At 36.5% G+C, this 18,763-nt stretch overlaps 1 protein-coding gene across 3 annotated transcripts in view; it reads left to right on the top strand.

Moving 5' to 3' along the window:
• CABCOCO1 (ciliary associated calcium binding coiled-coil 1) overlaps positions 1–17,503 on the top strand; it is a 168,468-nt gene extending 150,965 nt beyond the window's left edge. For all 3 annotated transcript variants that reach the window (XM_005900670.2, XM_070364530.1, XM_070364532.1), the window contains 3 exons: positions 9,050–9,172; positions 9,585–9,725; positions 15,724–17,503. In XM_005900670.2, the coding sequence (XP_005900732.1) occupies positions 9,050–9,172; positions 9,585–9,725; positions 15,724–15,798 (339 nt within the window). In that variant the 3' untranslated portion in view covers positions 15,799–17,503. The remainder of the gene's footprint in view (positions 1–9,049; positions 9,173–9,584; positions 9,726–15,723) is intronic.
• The last annotated feature ends 1,260 nt before the right edge of the window (positions 17,504–18,763 follow it).

The following is an 18,763-nucleotide window of genomic DNA, read 5'->3' as shown; positions in this document are numbered from 1 at the left end:
AATCCAAATTTCTAAAACATTCAAATCTGGAATAAAGGTACCACCTAAATTTTTCAGATGGTGAAGGACAGGGAAGCCTGATGTGCTACAGGCCATGGGGTTTCGAAGAGTTGGACCCAACTGAGCCACTGAACAACAAATTTTTTCAGAGTTGCTGTTACTTCAGTTTTTTAACTAAACTAGCGTGATTTATGGAGAAGGCAATGGCACCCCACTCCAGTACTCTTGCCTGGAAAATCCCATGGACAGAGGAGCCTGGTAGGCTGCAGTCCATGGGGTCGGTAAGAGTTGGAGGCGACTGAGCAACTTCACTTTCACTTTTCACTTTCATGCATTGGAGGAGGAAATGGCAACCCACTCCAATGTTCTTGCCTGGAGAATCCCAGGGACGGCAGGGCCCGCTGGGCTGCCGTCTGTGGGGTCGCACAGAGTCGGACACGACTGAGCGACTTAGCAGCAGCAGCGTGATTTATTACTTATAGGCAAAAGGTCTTTTTGATAAAATCTCTTGCTGTATATGCCATTGTACACAGAATCAGTTTTGTAGTTAATTTCGAAGAATTCAGATTCCATGAAAAGTCTTGAAACTACGGTACCTAGAGCTGTTCCTTGCAAGGGAAGACATGCCTCTTCTTAGGTCCTTGAAACAATAATTGTCCCATGTAAATAATAAGGGGCTGCCCTGCATGGGAGGAAGGGCTTGGGGGCTTCCTGAAAGAGCCATGTTTCTAGAATGCCAGGCACATAAGAATAATCAACAGCAGTTTCCTCTGAAGCAAGAAAATCCTGTCCCGCTGACCAAAGAGTGCCTAATACAGTTAAAGAATTAGTTGAGATTTTTAAAAAGGAGGGGGAGGGAGGGGGTGGGAGCTAAGCACAGAGAGAAATATTTATAACTATGACAACATGTTTCCTTGTAATAATTCGTGAGCCCACTGGAGAAAAAAGAAACATATAAACTATGAATAAAATATCCAAAATATAAACTTTATGCCTTCTGCAAATTTTCTTAAGTTAAAAATTAAGATTGTGGTTGACTAAATGAGTATATTTTCATGGTCTCTTATTTCCTTGATGCTAAGGGTTACCAACTGATTTACAACTTCCTGTGTTGTTTTTAATCTATATTTGTCAGCACATTTTTAATGTCAGATTACTTAAAATAGACACTTGGGCTTAAGAGGTCAGGAATAATAATATTCTGTTGACTTTTGTAAAGATTTCATAGCACTTACAAACATTCTAGTTTAGCCCAAAAAAGCTTTATATTTCTAAATGAAATAAATTTCAATATAGTTTTAAAGATTTTCTTTCAGCTGATGACTTTGGGACTGAAGTGTAGCTCAATCCATATACTTTGAAGTTAAGTAAATTGCATGTGTAGCTTTCTCCAAATAGTTTTAGCCGCCTTTTATTCAGATAACTTAAACTGGGAAAATAACAGAAAGTCCATGAAGAGACAAAATCTAGAACCAAGGACTTAGGATTCTTCCATCGTCGTTTCTTTTCTAACCATTATGATTTATATCTCTCATAATGTCTGCAAATTATAGATACTTGTTCAAAAGGAATATTTTCAAGTATAAAAGCCATGAAATAGCTTTATCTTCATATAAGCTATCATAAGATATAATTAAATGCAACATTTATAAAATCAAAATTTTGAATTTATATTTCATAATTCAGAATAGGCTCTCCACAAAGATCATTGCATAACTCATCTTATTATTCTGACTAACTGATACTTAATTTCCTAATTCTTAAAACAAGAGGTAGTTTATAGTATTTCCTCATTTTTAAGTACTAGAAACCTCAAATTTAAATAGAATACACTGGATGAAACCAAACAAAAACTCACCCACCATCAGAGCTGTTTGAAATAGTTTACAGTGAGTTCAGTGATATGCCTTTTAGAGTATAACTTAATAAGCTAAACAGATACACTCTGAGTGGCTTCTATTTTCAAAAGATATTTTTGAAAAGAAATAGTTTTTTTTCTAATTATTTGTAATGGTACTAACCATATTTTCAGTCTCTCACCCTGAGGAAATTGCACAATAAGGACAATTCAAGAGTCAAAAGTACAGTGTTGAACTTCGTAGTTGTAAGAGCTCTGGTATTTTGATTTTCACAAGAAAGACGCATTGAAAGTTTGCCCTAACTGTGCTTTTGACAAAAATTTTTTAAAGGAAATCTTTTTAATTGAACTCTATCTGGGAAACCACAAGCCACACTGGATACTGGAAAATGAAAAATAAATAGAGTGATAAATTGGGGGTGGGGGAAAGAAGCAGATATTCTAATTTTGAAAGTTGAACATAAACACTCTCCTTTTCTAAATAAGGTGATTTGCCATAGTCCTGACCAAGCCACATACCTACCTAATTATGTCATGCTATCTAAGTCCCAAAAGAGAAGTTGTTTGGGTCCAAGGAATTCATCAAATAAAAAGGCATTAGATATATGTTTGGTATTTTAAAAATTGAGACTATATGGAAACAGGGTGATGGGATGTCATCATTAACAAATTCTTCTGAGTTAATTGGATTGCTTGGGCGATGTTCCAATTAAATATAGAAATAGCATAGACTAGTATCCCCAACATGGCTACTCTGTCTTCCAGTGCTGGCATTAGAAAGATGATCCTTTCCATAATAACAGTAATTATAAGTGATAGTAATATAATACACCTTCAGGTTCAATAACAGTTTCCCTTTGAAGAACCCCCAACATTTTCACCCACATTATCTAATTTGTGCCTTGAAACAATTAGCCAGGTAGCAATTATCGTTATCTTCCTTTTACAGATAAATAAACTGAGGCCTAGGGATTTCTTAGCATCACACAATTAGGAATAGAACCAAGTCTAAAACCTATAATTCATTTCTGTATCTTCCAGATTATTGCCATCTTTAGAAAATACCTGAGTTTCTGAAGGACTGTTCTGTCCCTCAGGAATTGTACCAGAGCCAGATCAAAACATCTTTTCCTCTTAAATTGCCTTTACAGTATAAGAAGGTACTCTTTTTCAGATTCATTAGAGAGGATTTTGTCGTCTGAGGTCTTTAAGATAGGGGTCCTCAGATTTCTTTTCAAATTAGAGGGTTGGCCTTAAACAGAAGTACACTTAGAAATACTAAAGATGTCTAAAATACCCTGGAATCAATTTCTTTAACTATCTCACTTAAAAAAAATTTTAAGCCCAAGTTAAACAAGATCAAATCAAGAGATATAAATAAAGTGGGCACAAGGTGTTAACTGGAGTGTCCTAGCCAGATTGCGAATTGGTTTACTGGCGCCTGCCAACCTAAATTCCTCCTTGACGCTTTAGCTGGACGAGTAGTCTTCATTTCCTGTCCTAACTTGTTGTACTGTGTTACCCTTCACTGTTTAGGTGATTAGCATGTGAATCCGATGGTCTCAGAGCTCTATTAAGTTATAAATGTTCAAACTACCAGTATGCTGTGGATAAAAATAGAAGTTGCTATTAGATGTCTATTCATACCCTGCAGAAGCCTGGCAACATTTTGAACCTTTTCAAAATGTAAATACTGCATATTAAGCATAGGAAAGAAAATTAATGTGCTGCATTTGCGAATTTATTTCCAAGTCAAAAATGCAACTGGGGAGGAGGACTCCTAGCAGAATTGATATTCTACATTTACAGGGTATGTTAAGAAATTTATAATGGCCTGAACACACAAAAAAAGCCACTTTAGAAATGGATTAATTAAAGTTTCTCCGATAATCTCAGCTTTTGAATTTCCTCTCTTTTCATTTTAAATTTATGGCCTCAGTATGACATTACCAGAGTTGATTGCATTCTGCAGGTGGCATTCATGTGTTGGCATTTTATGTGTTGCATATTGTGAGCAATGGGTTACAATTTGTGTTAAAATTTTCCAAAATGACACAATACGTCTTAATTAGACTTGCAAATGAGTAATGCTTTTTTTCAAGGAGAGAAAATAGTTAAAACATTACAGGAATTTTTGTGCCTTTTTTCCTTAGTATTGGGGAAGTTTATCATAAAGTTTTCTTTTTGAAACTTTAACATTGTGTAGTAAATTCTGATTTACCTATGATGTCATCATCTGACAATTCCAAAAAATGTCTCTTTGAAGCATACCAGTTTTTTTGTGTCTGTAGCTCAAAAAAAGTTTAATGAATTTTTCGTTTTTTGCCATTCAGAACAATAGAAAATTGTCATTTCAATGACATTTTAAATATTTTCAATAACTTAATTTAATAATTGCCATCTTAATCATGGATTTCAGTGATACAAACACTACTGACAAATCATGTACGGTTTTTCCAAAGAAAAACTATACTAAATAACAATAAGCAAAAACAAACAACAAAAATAAGAAAACAAGTAACAAACACAATAAACTAGAGTTAATGCTACCAATAATGTTAACACACAAAGTAGAAAAAGAAAACATGAAGTAACATAATTTTCAGATAAGATCTTTATACTTCTGAGACACAGAAAGATCTAGAAGCAGGTTTTAATTCCTGTAAGTATTTTTTAGACCTAAACTGACCCTGTCCTGAGTTCCAGGAGGTTGAAAATCCATATTATTTATTCCTGTAGTAAATGTCTATTTCATACTGAATATGTAAATTCTTAAACGACTTCTAGTGATTTCATTTGGCTTGTAAGTAAAGATCTTGGATGTTTTTAAAGCTGCATAATGTTTGGTGATGAAATTTTGTACTTACGAGTATAAATTATGCCAAAAGCCATTTACTTGATATTCTTTAAATACCATGGCACAATTCAACTAAACTCAGATTATAAACCATCTTAAATAACACTAATGCAGTGTGCACTTAATGAACACTATAGCCAACTTAAGTTCATTTTCATGTAACAGATAACATCTGGGGGAAATGTATACTGGTAAGTTATGCAAAACAAATTTTCTAACGACCACATCTGTAGATGTTATTTATTGTACGTTCACTTAACAGTTCATTATTCTGTTTAGAAATCTATTCTCTTCTTTATTAGAGCTTTTAATGTACTCACCTTAGTTCAAATGGTCTGCTCATTATCAGAAAAAATATAAATGGCATTCACATGGAACAACATAATTGTTTTTATTATATCCATTTGTGTGCAAGCATTCAAAAATGGCAAAAGAAACACATTTATTGCTTTACATTCAAAGTAATATTTAGGGGGTATTTGAAAGTCAGGCAAAACCAATCATTTGGTCAAATGATGTACGTGTATAATCAGAAACTCCTGAGTTTTAATCCCAGCATTAGGCCTCAGGCAAATCACTTAAAGTCTTTCTCTTTGTTTTCTGATCTGAAGATTATGGGTGCCATTCTCTTATAGACTCAAAGAGGGGGTTGCTAAACCAGAGTACCAAATAGGAGTATTTTTTTATAAACATACTTTATACTTTTTCTGTTTTTATTTTCCAGATTTAAGAGGTAACATATTATACTTTTGAGGGGAAAAATATGAGACAATTAAGTTCTACAGGAATATATAAAATAGTTATAAAACTAGTTTAATTTGCTTCAGCTATTCATAGACTTGAGGAAATTATAACGTTCTTTCAGAAAATCTAACTTAATAAAGCTGACCATGTCTTTCTGTTTTAAATAGATTTTATTACAGAACCAGTGATGTTGTAAAACATGAGGTTTTGTTAAAAAAAAAAATACAAAGGCCTAATTGTATTTTTTAAAGAAAGTATTGCATCAGACGGTTTCATTTAAACATATTTGATGGCTCTGTGCTCTCACCACAATTATTGATTCTAATTTTCCTTAAACTTGTTTTCTAAAAAGCCTGCTTAATGGGGAAAAAATCACTATGATGCTTCTGGGCACTATGTTTACTTCAAGCTATATATTTGACAGTGTGCCTTCGTATTACTAATGAAATGACTTTACATTTACCCTCATCTGAAATTGGGACATTTCTCTCCCTTACGGTATCTTACTAACGTAACCAAATATAGACTCTTTGTGAAAGAAAAACATAGCTGTGTTTTGGTTCATTGATGGTATGCAAAACACCCTGAGGTAAAGAAATCCTCACTGCCAGTTATTGTACATGAATCAAATCAATGAATAGCTATATGAGCTATACTCATAAAAATCAAGGAAAAGAAAGCCTAGTTCTCAGTCAGAGGTTCAGGTTCTTGGGATAAATAGGAGCTTCACCCCACCAAAGAAACGATGATGTGGAGCTGAGGAGCTCCAAGTTTCAAAGTGTGTGCCCAGTACACACACACACACACAAGCGCGCGCGCACCAGTGCCAAAGACTAGGGAAACAGGAGTTGGAGTCGGCACGCAGTTCAGATAAACTTTATAAAGAAATCCAGACCACAGGGGATTCAAGGAATAAAATGAGATCCGTGAGCACAAATATCTGTTTGCCCTTAAGTATTTAAATATATAATTTGTTGGAAGAAAGGATACAGGTGGGCAGATGGTAGAATTCTCTACTACCAGGTTGGAGATGTGATCTATTGATGACTTCCACCAAAGGGAAAGAAAATTAGCAAAGTCTTAGCCTATGAATGGAAGACTATACCAGCAAGACAGATATGGCAAAAGCAACAAGATAAAATTCTCCTTCATTAAAAGAAAGTACTTTTACCTTGCAGGTTATCTCCTGCTTACCTTCTCAGTGCCTGTGGTAAATAAAATCAATTCAATTCAATTCCTTTCTTCTTTTTTCAATGTCTAACTCACTACCACTCCCCTCAAATTTCTAGTTTCACCCTATATTAAAGTCAGCTTTAGTGAATTTAGTGTCCTTTAGTCAACCAAGTAAATACCTCATTATCTTCCCTTGTCTCTGGATTCCTATATACAGCTTATTTATTTTATCTATAATGTTTCAGAAGACACTAAAATATATTTAACTATTTTACTTTTCTAGCTTAGTAAAATAAAGTGCAATATAAAGTGTAGGAGGATAAAAAAGCAAGCATGCTGAAAAAATGTACAAATAATTTTGTCTGATACAGTTTTTTCGATCTTTATTTTTATTAACATTTAGTCATCTTGGTCAATTTAGGATGAATAATCGGGAATGATGTCATCTAACAGATTAAAGATTAAGTGCTTAATAATATCAGCAACTTCCAAATGTGGCAACATGAGGACATATTACAGTTTACTGAAAATGGCATAGGCCACAAAGTCAGCACACCAGGGCTTAACTCCTAGCCCTGTCACCAAGTAATTATTTGACCTTAAGCCAATCATTTAATTTCTTCATTTCCAAATTGCCTTGACTGTAAAGTTACAACACTTCAGTCCTTATATATATTTATACTAAGCAGCAGCTTCCTATAAGATCAAATTAAGATTAGTAATACAAAGTCAAGGCAAAATATATTGGTATGACCAGGTAATAACCTAGCCTTCAGTTCATTCCAAAACCTATCTAAATCAAAAGTATTAATATGTAAAAAATGAAGTATTATAATACGTGGAAACGTTAGAAAAGAACATCATGATTTCAGGGTTTTTCCAGGTGCCATGGGATAGTAATTATTTGGTGTTTATGCATTTCTAGATTACTGTCTTAATGTAGGCACTTTTTTTTTTTTTGTCTGCATCTGGTCTTGGTTGCAACATTCAGTCTTTTCTCTAGTTGTCATGAGCAGGTGCCAGAGCCCATGGATTCAGTAGTTGTGGCACACAGGCTTAGTTGCCCTTAAGCACATAGGATCTTGGGCTTCCCAAGTGGCACAGCGGTAAAAAATCCACCTGCAAATGCAGGAGACTCAAGACATAAGGGTTTGATACTTGGGTTGGGAAGATCCCCTGGCGTAGGAAATGGCAACCTGCTCCAGTATTCTTGTCTGAAAAATTTCATCGACAGAGAAGTCTGGTGGGCTACAGTCAGTGGACTCACAAAGAGTCAGACACAACTAGTGTGCGTGCACACACACACACACACACCACACTACACACTACACACACATGGGATCTCAGTTCCCTGACCTGGGATCAAATCAGCATCCGCTGCCTTACAAGTCATATTCTCAACCACTGGGCCTTGAGGGAAGTCCCAAAACTTGTAGTCTTAAAGACTTTGTTAGCATACAGTGGGTAGCTTCATCTCAGAGCCATAAAAACAAGCTCCTAGGACCTTACTGAATAAATCAGAACATGGGTTTATTGATTTACAATGAGGAATGTAATAGGTATGAAGATCAGAGTACTCAGCTGTAGAACAACTGAGTCATGTTTGTAGAACAACTGAGATGAGAAGTCAGATTATGATCAGAATGTTGCCTTTTAAACATGAAATCAAAGCAAGAGGAACCATTGAGATGCATCAGATGTTTAGTGTCATCAGTACCCTCATCTCTGCTCTCTCCCTCAAGGCATGGTGAGATGGACATTTCTTTGACTCGTTTCTTCATTTCCGCTGTTGACCACCCATCACCCTTCTCTGATTGGCACAATCTTGCCACAGAATTGTTAAATGCTTTCAGTGACATCTTGCCTTGCCCTCAGTATTTTTGCTTGACTTTGCACATCTCCTCTCTGAGTTTCTCTGTGCTAACTTTGCACATTAACCTTTAGAACCTTTATTATCCTCATCACCAAGTTCTCATGGCCATTTCACCATTGCCTGCAAGAACAGCTAGACTCTACTGGGTAATATCAGTCACCATCAGACTGTCATTGAGTGTTTTAAGATCAAACTCTCTGCCAGAACTGGAGAAGATGTACAGAGAACCTAAAACATGGTCTCTGCCTCCAGAGAGCTTGTAGGCAGGAGGATGGGAACACTGACTCATGGAACAATTCAAGATCAAGGCAGTATAAAATGAAGTCCCAAACTACATAGTATAGAAAAATAAGACAGAGGAGGAAGTAAAATGCTAATTATCAGAGCACAAAAAGCGCTATAAAGCTAAGAGATCTGTGGCATCAAGAATTCAGAGTCAATGGCATTTAAAAAATAATAGACTTGGAACTTTATGTATATTGGCTGAAATTGTGGTTACTCACCAGAGCTTTTGTCATAATACAGCTCTTCTCTTCCCCTCTAGCAATTGATAGAAGTTGTGAATCCTGCAGATCACCCTTTCCCTGATCCTCTAGAAGAAGGAATCTCATTTGATATTTACTCAACATTCATAGAGCCACCTCCACCATTGGATATGGAAATAAAGGTATGTTTCCTTTTGTCTCTTACTTCACTGTGTCTCAGTATGATATTCTCTAGTAGGAGAAAAAGAACCAAATGCACTTCTCTTTTCCTTCCGATCTTTCCTAGTTAAATATAAATGTTTCTTTTGGCATTGATTCAGAGGTGGGCCAGCTGAGGCTGATTAAGCAATTTTAATCTTTTCTGCTCCACCTTCCCCAGTCTCTACCTTCATTTTCTCTGAGTAGGTAAAAGCGCCACTTACTGACCTGTCATGATGCTCATGAATAATGAAAATGCAGGAAAACGTCAAATCAAAATCCACCTAGATTGACATCATTTTTGATAGGAAAGCAGCCGAAAGAATTCTGAAGTTATGTATAAATCAGTAAAGGCTCCAGGAATTACTTGAGTGTTGTTTGCATTTAATATTCCAGGGGTTGAATCAAGAACAAGGCCCTGGAGAGTCCCAGCCAGAAGCCGATACTTCAGAAACTGATCTGTTAGTTGGTTTCACCATTGAAGAGATAAAATCGGTGCTGGACCAAGTCACAGATGACATTTTAATCAGCATTCAGGTACTCAGCCTTGATCATGTGCTTACTTGATAGTGTGCTTACTTACCTTATTACTTGTTAATTAACCAACCTCAACCTTAATGTCTGTAAACACTACCCACGCTCTGCCAGCAAGAGTGATGCTGATAATGGAGCAGCTCAGTGTAACATCTCCACATAACTCTCAGTTGAGTCATCTGAGACTCAGTAAGATCACAAAATAAATTCACTAATAGCACATTTTGTGGTATGTTACCAGTTTACGGAATCATGCAGCATCAGGACCCATAAACACTCCATGCCCAGTCACACTGACTGACTGCTCATGCAGGAGGAATGGTAGTACATTTGTAAACAGTAAACACTAAAGCTCAGCCCATCATTCTTAGCTTAGTCTTTTCACGAAATTTCTAAAGAGAGGCTTTCTTATCTCTGAACTCCTTCTCAGATAGTTTGCTCCTTTCACATATCAGTCAGAGCTAATGGATGTGTGAAAGTGAAAGTTGCTTAGTCGTGTCCAACTCTTTAGTGAGTAGCCCATCTCTTCTCCAGGGGATCTTCCCAACCCAGGGATCAAACCCAGGTCTCCCACATTGCAGGCAGATTCTGTACTGTCTGAGCCACCAGAGAAGCCCAGCTAATTATATATATATATATATATATATTAATGGTGTTACCACTGACACCAGTGGCTGCATGAAAATGGTGATGACAACAGCCATCTCAGTAGCAACTGCTAACGATGAATCAGTAGGCTTAGCTTTATACTTAATTTTTTTCCTGTCCAAACCAAAAAGAATGCCACCATTTCTACCTCAACACAAAGGCTTGCATCATTTCCTAGACAAAATGAATAGAGTCATTTGCATATTTTGAGAGGATTTATAATTTCCTGTGGAAATAAACATGAACCAATAGGACATTCTACTGCATGTTTAAAATATGAATGCATCTCAGGGAAAGATTCAGTTGTTGTTTTGGACATAAGACTATATATAAAAAGCACTCTGCATTAATGACAATTTAGAGGGAACAAAAGATTAGCTTGGCAATAGCATACCTTGTTACTTGTTTAATCATCAAATGTTAATGTACTGTTTACACGAACATTTAATAATTCGATGCCAACAGAATCAGCCAAAGTCCTCGGCTTAATAAGGGGTGTTTATTGTTTACCAGAAATAGTGAAAGGACACGTTTTACACAAAGCTTTATTGTTAACAACCCCATGAATGTAATAACTGGTTACTCATGTTGAAGGGCAGAGAGCAGCTGAATTAAGCTGAGTTCAAAACATATCTTCTCTTTAAATTTGATAACATTTCATCTAAATATAGTTTATGGATAATCATGGCCCTGGGCTCCTTTGTGATCCTGTAGCTCTGAAATTATCACCAAGGCCCTAGACAGTAATAAAATTTTTTGCAGGCCCTCAAAATTGAAAACATCTTTACTGAGGCCATGTTCCATGTAGTGAGCAGTATGTTTTTTAAATATTCATTGAAATTTTTTTAATATTAGAGTCTGTAGCGTTTATATCAATACCCTTATATCAGAAGGAATATGATGTTTCTATGTGTAAGTGTTGTCCCAGTGGCCTGTAGCCATCCTTACTGGGCCTGGAAGCCCATTAGCTGGCTCATCTAAATGTAATTAGGCATAGAAAGAACTCGGGACACTGGACGACAAGATCCCCCGTCTCGTCGAGAATTAGGCATAGAAAGGACCAGAGGTGAGGGATGCAGATCTGTCAGGTGCCTTGATCATTTCCATACTAAGTAGATTCATGGACATTCAGTTCAGTTCAGTTCAGTCGCTCAGTCGCGTCCGACTCTTTGCGACCCCATGAATTGCAGCACGCCAGGCCTCCCTGTCCATCACCAACTCCTGAAGTTCATTCAAACTCATGTCATCGAGTCCGTGATGCCATCCAGCCATCTCATCCTCTGTCCTCCCCTTCTCCTCCTGCCCCAAATCCCTCCCAGCATCAGAGTCTTTTCCAATGAGTCACCTCTTCGCATGAGGTGGCCAAAGTACTGGAGTTTCAGCTTTAGCATCATTCCTTCCAAAGAAATCCCAGGGCTGATCTCCTTCAGAATGGACTGGTTGGATTTCCTTGCAGTCCAAGGGACTCTCAAGAGTCTTCTCCAACATCACAGTTCAAAAGCATCAATTCTTCAGCACTCAGCCTTCTTCACAGTCCAATTCTCACATCCATACATGACCACAGGAAAAACCATAGCCTTGACTAGACGAACCTTTGTTGGCAATGTAATGTCTCTGCTTTTGAATATGCTATCTATGTTGGTCATAACTTTCCTTCCAAGGAGTAAGCGTCTTTTAATTTTATGGCTGCAGTCACCATCTGCAGTGATTTTGGAGCCCAAAAAAATAAAGTCTGACACTGTTTCCACTGTTTCCCATCTATTTCCCATGAAGTGATGGGACCAGATGCCATGATCTTCATTTTCTGAATGTTGAGCTTTAAGCCAACTTTTTCAGTCTCCTCTTTCACCTTCTTCAAGAGGCTTTTTAGTTCCTCTTCACTTTCTGCAATAAGGGTGGTGTCAATCTGCATATCTGAGGTTATTGATATTTCTCCCGGCAGCCTGAGCCAAATTATTGCCAGTTTTTCAATAAAATGGCTTGATGATGTTTATTTATACAGTATCTCAAGATAGTATATATATTATATATATATATTTTCTCTCAATAATCTTAGTAAACTCCATTTGAATTAGGCAGGCACTTATCTGATAAATAAAATGAACACTGAGAGGAACAGAAATATTAAGTCATTTGTCCAGGGTTTCCAGGGTCAGAAGTTGACAAAAGACCCTGATTGGGAGCTGTGAACTGGGTTCTAGTTCTAATTCCAGTGTAATCCACAAAAACCACATAACCTCTAATATCACAACCAGACTGCTTTGGTTTTTAATACTCCAGTGGTGTGGCACTTTTTCAGTGTTTACTGTTTTGTCTTGGTCAAATTCCAAGTTGGGTAATTACTCTCTGCCTACCTAAATGTCTCCCTGCTTTAAATGGGTAAGTTATTTTCCACTTCTAAAACCTGCCTTCCGGTGTTCTTGGCTCTTAAAACTGTCTCATCCCTGTTCAAAGGTAGCCGCTTATCAGTGGTCAGTACATATAAACCAATGACTTGCTGTAGGAACACGTAATGAATTCTTATTTGTAAGATATTTTAAATTTTCCAATAGTTTTTTCTCCTTCTTTATGTAAAAATCATACTCAAAAAATATACAAAGGTAAAAATCATAGTCTTATTATAATTTTTGTAGGAAAAGGCAGTAGTGAATTCATGTTTTGAGTACAATTTTTTTCAGACCTCATTCTCCATTGTGGTTACAAGCATATTTCACTTCTGTAACTCAGAAATTTCTGAAAATAGTGTGAATCCTTAAATTTTTTATGTTAATCTACTTACTTTCCCATTGACTCAATGTATAGCTTCAGAAATTTATTAAGAATGAAGTTATCTTGGCCCTGAGATGTTAATTAAAATTATACTGAATAGAGCAAACATTTTAAGCTTATATAGCCTAGGTATTTTAATTTTAAAGATACATTTAAAATGAAATTAGTTTGGCCCTGAGTTGTATAATAAAAATTATACCCAATGGAGCAAACTTTAATATATTTAAAGAATTATATTTCAGAGAAATATGAATGCTAGCACTAAATTCTTTCATTAAATGTTGGCTGTTGGCCCTATCTTAAGCAGTAGAGTAAAATAATGTGAAAACCTTAAGAGAAGTTTGCCATCCTGGGACCATAGGTATTTTTAGGTCAACTTCCCAGGTTAGAAAAGCTGAGTGGAAAATCACCTCAAGATGTGATCACTGAGAGGCTGTTGGACCCAGGTCATGGATTTTCCATTCTTTCCTAAAAGGCAATGGAACTATACCCTATCCTGGGACGTGTAGATAGCACATCTGGTCATCGGTGTTCTGAGGATTAACATGGAGACACTGTAGACCAAGGACAACCTGTTCTTGACCAGACATGGGATCTTGTCGTCCAGTGTCCAAAGTACTGATCACCATGGTGTGGAAATCTGAGATGTGTCCTTCGGTCAGCACAGCTCTAGCAGGCATGCCGCTGACTTTCGGGAGCCTTTTCCCCAGAGCCCTCACTTGCAGGCAGTCAATTCTGTCTCAGTGAAATACCAAAAAGACCTCCAGGTTAATGTGAAAACCCTAATGAGATAGGGAAACAGAAGCTGGAAGATAATAATATGTCTGTCCTTAGTTAAAAAGAAATGAAATTATTGGTGGACCTAAAATACATTTAATTGAAAGTGGGAAGAGTCAATTGTCTAGTTAGACCAGTACTTCCCAGTCCTTTGGAACTGTAACAGAATCATTTCTTCAAACTATTTCATGCCCTGTATGATATAATATATAGCCTGCCATAAAGAAACAGAAGTAATATTTTTTAATATAGCACAATATCATGATAATGAAATAGTATAACATCAGTGATATATCACAGAATTGAGAGTTAGAATTATGAATTTAAAAGTTAACATACTTGGAATTATGAATTTAAAAGCCAACATACGTGAAATTTAACATACTTAATTTTAAACTACTTAATTTTTTGATAAGAACTAAAGGTGGTTAAGTGACCTGCTCAAGGCTGCAGAGCTAAACTAATCCCTAGGTCTCCGCACTCCTAGACCCTTCCTCCTTTCAGCTCTCCCAAAATTTTGCCCGAGGGGATTATAGGTTCCTAAAAATAAGACATTTCTTTTGTAACCTGGACAACCATGCTCATCCCTCATTGCCTCCTTCACTTAGCACCAAGAAAGGAAAAGAGGAAAAGCCAGAGGCCAGACTTGACCCCAGGACTTGATAAAACTTGAGCCAAAAAAGATATACTCGTGCGAGAACCCAGAATTATTGGCACCGATGTGATCTTTTCAGAAATAGTTTCTCTTAACTGTGAAAGTGAAACAATATCTCATCAGATAAGGCAAGCAGGTAGACCTTTCAAAACTAGCTGTTATAATTACAGCTATAAATAAATAAATAACAATGAAGGTATATTTGGACCAAAATCAGTATTTGATTTTTTATGTTTCTTAAAATATAGTTACCCTGATGACCTTAAATTAGGTCATAGGCATTACAATTCTACATTTCTAATTACTTACTAACATTTATGTGTATGAACTATTCCTCATATGCGTGTTGACTATTTTAAATCACCTAAACAAAGACCCCAGTTTTACCATGCCCCTGCCACTGGTTTCTCTATACATAATGTTATAATCCATCATGAAAAAAGGAGGACATTTCCAGGGCTACAAATGTTCAGCTAATATGAAAATATTTTTGGAATTGTGCAGGTAGCAATGTTAGTCCACAGAATATCACTGCCAGAGGCTAAATGCTATCATAGCCACAGCAAACACGAAAACCTGTCAGCAACTGCTTACTTTTTTATACCAAAACTATATATCACAAAGGGCATCATAATTTTAAGAGCTGTATATGTGGCGAATACTCTTTAATTATGAGAATCATTCTAATTGTGAGATTATTTGTGTTGTGATTTCACAACAGAAGCTTTCTGGGATCCCAATTAGAATGTATTACACGGGAGACAAAAACCTCCATTGCAGAGGGGTGGCAGTACCAACAACGCTGCAATAACTGAGCCTAGAGCAGTTATTCTGATTCGGTGCTTATTGGTAAAGTCTGTCTGAAAATGCAGATAAATTAGCCTATCTTCCAACACAAGCCTATGTGAAAAATGGCTCTCCAAATACCACTTCCTGTTCATAGCAGACATGCTATACATTGGGAATGTGCAGAGAAATATGATAAAGTGTTATCACATCACTACAGGCTGAAACACGGCTACGTCTGCAAAACAGGAAGGTGTGTGAGGGATAATGTCTGTCTTTAGGCACTATAGTATGTCAAAACCACAAAGACAATGTGCAGCCAAAGATAGCTCCATCATAACCACTTTTTTATGATTGTCTTCACAGACCGAGATAAACGAAAAGCTGCAAATACAGGAAGAAGCCTTTAATGCACGGATAGAAAAATTGAAAAAGGCCTGAGGACTCCGAACCAGGAGAGTGACACTAAAACTTCACGAAACAAACATAACCGGCCGGAATCATAAACTCTCTCGAGCACCAGATCGCCTTCATTTAGTTGAGAGAGGAAAACCAAGCCCCACTTTTCATTATCCTAACTAATTAGAGAAGTATTGGCCCCAATTTCTCTATCTCCTGTCCTATAACAGCCTCTGAATTTATTGCACTGTGTGTAATAAGAACATTTTTATATAAGAGTTTGGAGAACCATATATAAAAATACAATTACTTTTATAATACTCCTTTGACATTTTGACTAGTAAATGTTATTCATCTTCAAGGAGAATGAAGTCAACATTTTAAAATAAAGAAGAACAATGATTTTATCCATATTGACCCAAATGAACTGCCACATTGCTGAAGCCTTGTGAACACAGACCACCACCATACTGCTGAGGGTAAAATTTGCTAAACAATAGCAATTCAAGTGCATGTACTAGGGTTTTGTTTTTTTTTTTCCCTTAAATCAGTTGGTTTTCTTATTTAAATGTTTCAGTGTGAAACCAATTTTCTGAAATTATATAATGCAGTTTGAAGCACTTTAATTTATTCTGTACTGTATTTGTTATTTCTAATCTTGTTACTCTCCCGGGAGAATACATGACCTATATAAAAAGAAGCAATGTATAAATGGTTATTAAAGACCAACCTATATATAGATTGTGAAAATCTTAAATACAAATCAAACTCACAGAGCTCTTAAAATTAACCATTATATTGCAGTAGAATGATTGAAAACATCTCAAGCCTTTAAATACCATTATTAAAAATATAATTTCAAAAGAAAATATCCATTTGCCAACTGATTATCCCTAGTTTGGCAAATTAAGTTGACTACTACCTCGGCTCTTTCCCAATTTCTGAGACTTCAGAGTGTTCTAGAATGTAGAGCATTGCAAGGAGGGGACCATTTCTCCAAGAATTTTCCAGTTTATATTGGAACCAAATGTACTTACATCTGTGGCACTTGGTCGAATATGTTTGGTCCGTGCTGTGACCTTGGGTTATAACCTTGCTTACTGCACCAGTACCAAGGGGACTGCCCAAAATATATTCATTTAGGGCAGAGACAGATCTGGAAGGATTTGGTTTTTTTAACTACACTGATCAGCAATGTAAGAGAAGTCCTTACTTTGAAACTGTCTTTATTTATTGTTCATGCACTTCCAAGTCTGGAAGGCCTGAATGAGCTAAGGTGTTTCTTCCTTGAGCTGTCCTTCCTAACTGAAAATGCTGATGGCCTTCAGTGATCACTAGAAGGGCTCACAAGTCTTAATTTCATTAATCTGTCTTTTTTCCAGGGAAAACAGAGGTGAAACTAGAGAAACCACAAATAGGAAATAAAGGAGCGTCTTAAAACACCCAGTACAGCTTCAAATGCAACCATTGGCACAACAGTAGACCTCCATTTCTAATAAAGAGTGCTGATTTTGAGCAAAGGTACAAAGAGTTCAAAACTGAATAAAAAATAAGCAGTTGGCCCTAAAAACTACACAAAAACAATACCCTATATGAACACCAAAAGCCTGCCTCTGGAGTAAGACTCCCAGGGTCTGATGTGTGACTTTGGACAGGCTGCTCACCCTATAATTGGTCATCTGTTAAGTGAAGATATTACTTATTTTTTGTGGTTGTTCTGATAACTCAATGAATTCACATTAAAGGATTTTTTCCCTAAGGTTTGATTTCTGTTTACCTCTTACGATAACCCAAAACCCACTGCCCGTCCCTGATCCCCACTGTCCAGTTGTTTGGGGCAGCCACCTTGCCAGAATTTCCAGCTTTCTCTGTCTTTCCACTGGAACTTGTGGATCGGTACGTCCCCTCGTGGTAACTAACTTGTCATCCTGTTTTCTTATGTCTTTATAGTGTTGGAGCAGCCCAGGGATCCCTGCAATAGCCTGACTGTAACATCTAATAATAGGAGAAAGAGCAATTGTAGTAGCAGTAACTACAAATTTTAATTCAGTCTCTGCTCTTTTAAATTAATTTTGAATCAATAAAGCAATATATGCACTCTGTTACCAAAAAAAGGAAAAAAACAGTGTAGACAATGAAAAATAAATTTCACCCTGGCTAGGTACCTTCATTTCTTTTCCCATGAGGCAACCACAGCTTTCAGTAAGTCCATAGGAAAGTACTTTTTGCCCATTTACACAACTGGATACTTGTATAGAGTGGTCTTTAAAAAAACACACACAGTTTGCATTGTTCTTTACAGTGCTTTTTTTGTGAAATAATATATCTTAAGATAATTCTCTATCAGTATTTTTTAGTGACAGCCCATGGGGTTCGAAGAGTTGGATGTGACTGAGCACACACTTTTTAATGACTATGTATAGAGTATTTCATTTTAGAAATTCCATAACTTTTAAACTATTTCTATTAATGGACTTTGTATTGTTTTCAGTACTTTTGCTTGGAGAAGGAAATGGTAACCCACTCCAGTATTCTTGCCTGGGAAATCCCATGGACAGAGGAGCCTGGTGGGCTACAGTTCATGGGGTTGCAAAGAGTTGGACACAACTAAGCGGCTAACACACATCTGCTATCACAATGTCGTGTTGCCATCTGTGTGAACATGTATGATTATACCTCAAGAATGAATTCCTAAGGAGAGAAATTTCTAGGTCAAATTTTATTTGCATTTCCAGTTTTTATAGATATTGCCAAAGTGCCTTCCAAGGATATTTTACCAACAGTGTATGGTAACTCTTTCTCTACATCATTACCAACAGATGCATTAGACAGTTTTTTAGCTTTAGTATTCTGATAGAAAATGCTGTCAAACTCTTGCTTTAATTTGCTTTTACTGCTTTAGCCCACAAAGATTGAGCACCTTCCATATGTTTATAAGCAAATTTAAATATATATATATATATATGTGTACATTTAAACGCTTCCCTGTTCATATGATAAAGAATCC

Source organism: Bos mutus, chromosome 28, assembly GCF_027580195.1.
Source record: "Bos mutus isolate GX-2022 chromosome 28, NWIPB_WYAK_1.1, whole genome shotgun sequence".
Classification (NCBI taxonomy): domain Eukaryota; kingdom Metazoa; phylum Chordata; class Mammalia; order Artiodactyla; family Bovidae; genus Bos; species Bos mutus.
This window is presented reverse-complemented; position numbering and strand designations above follow the sequence as displayed.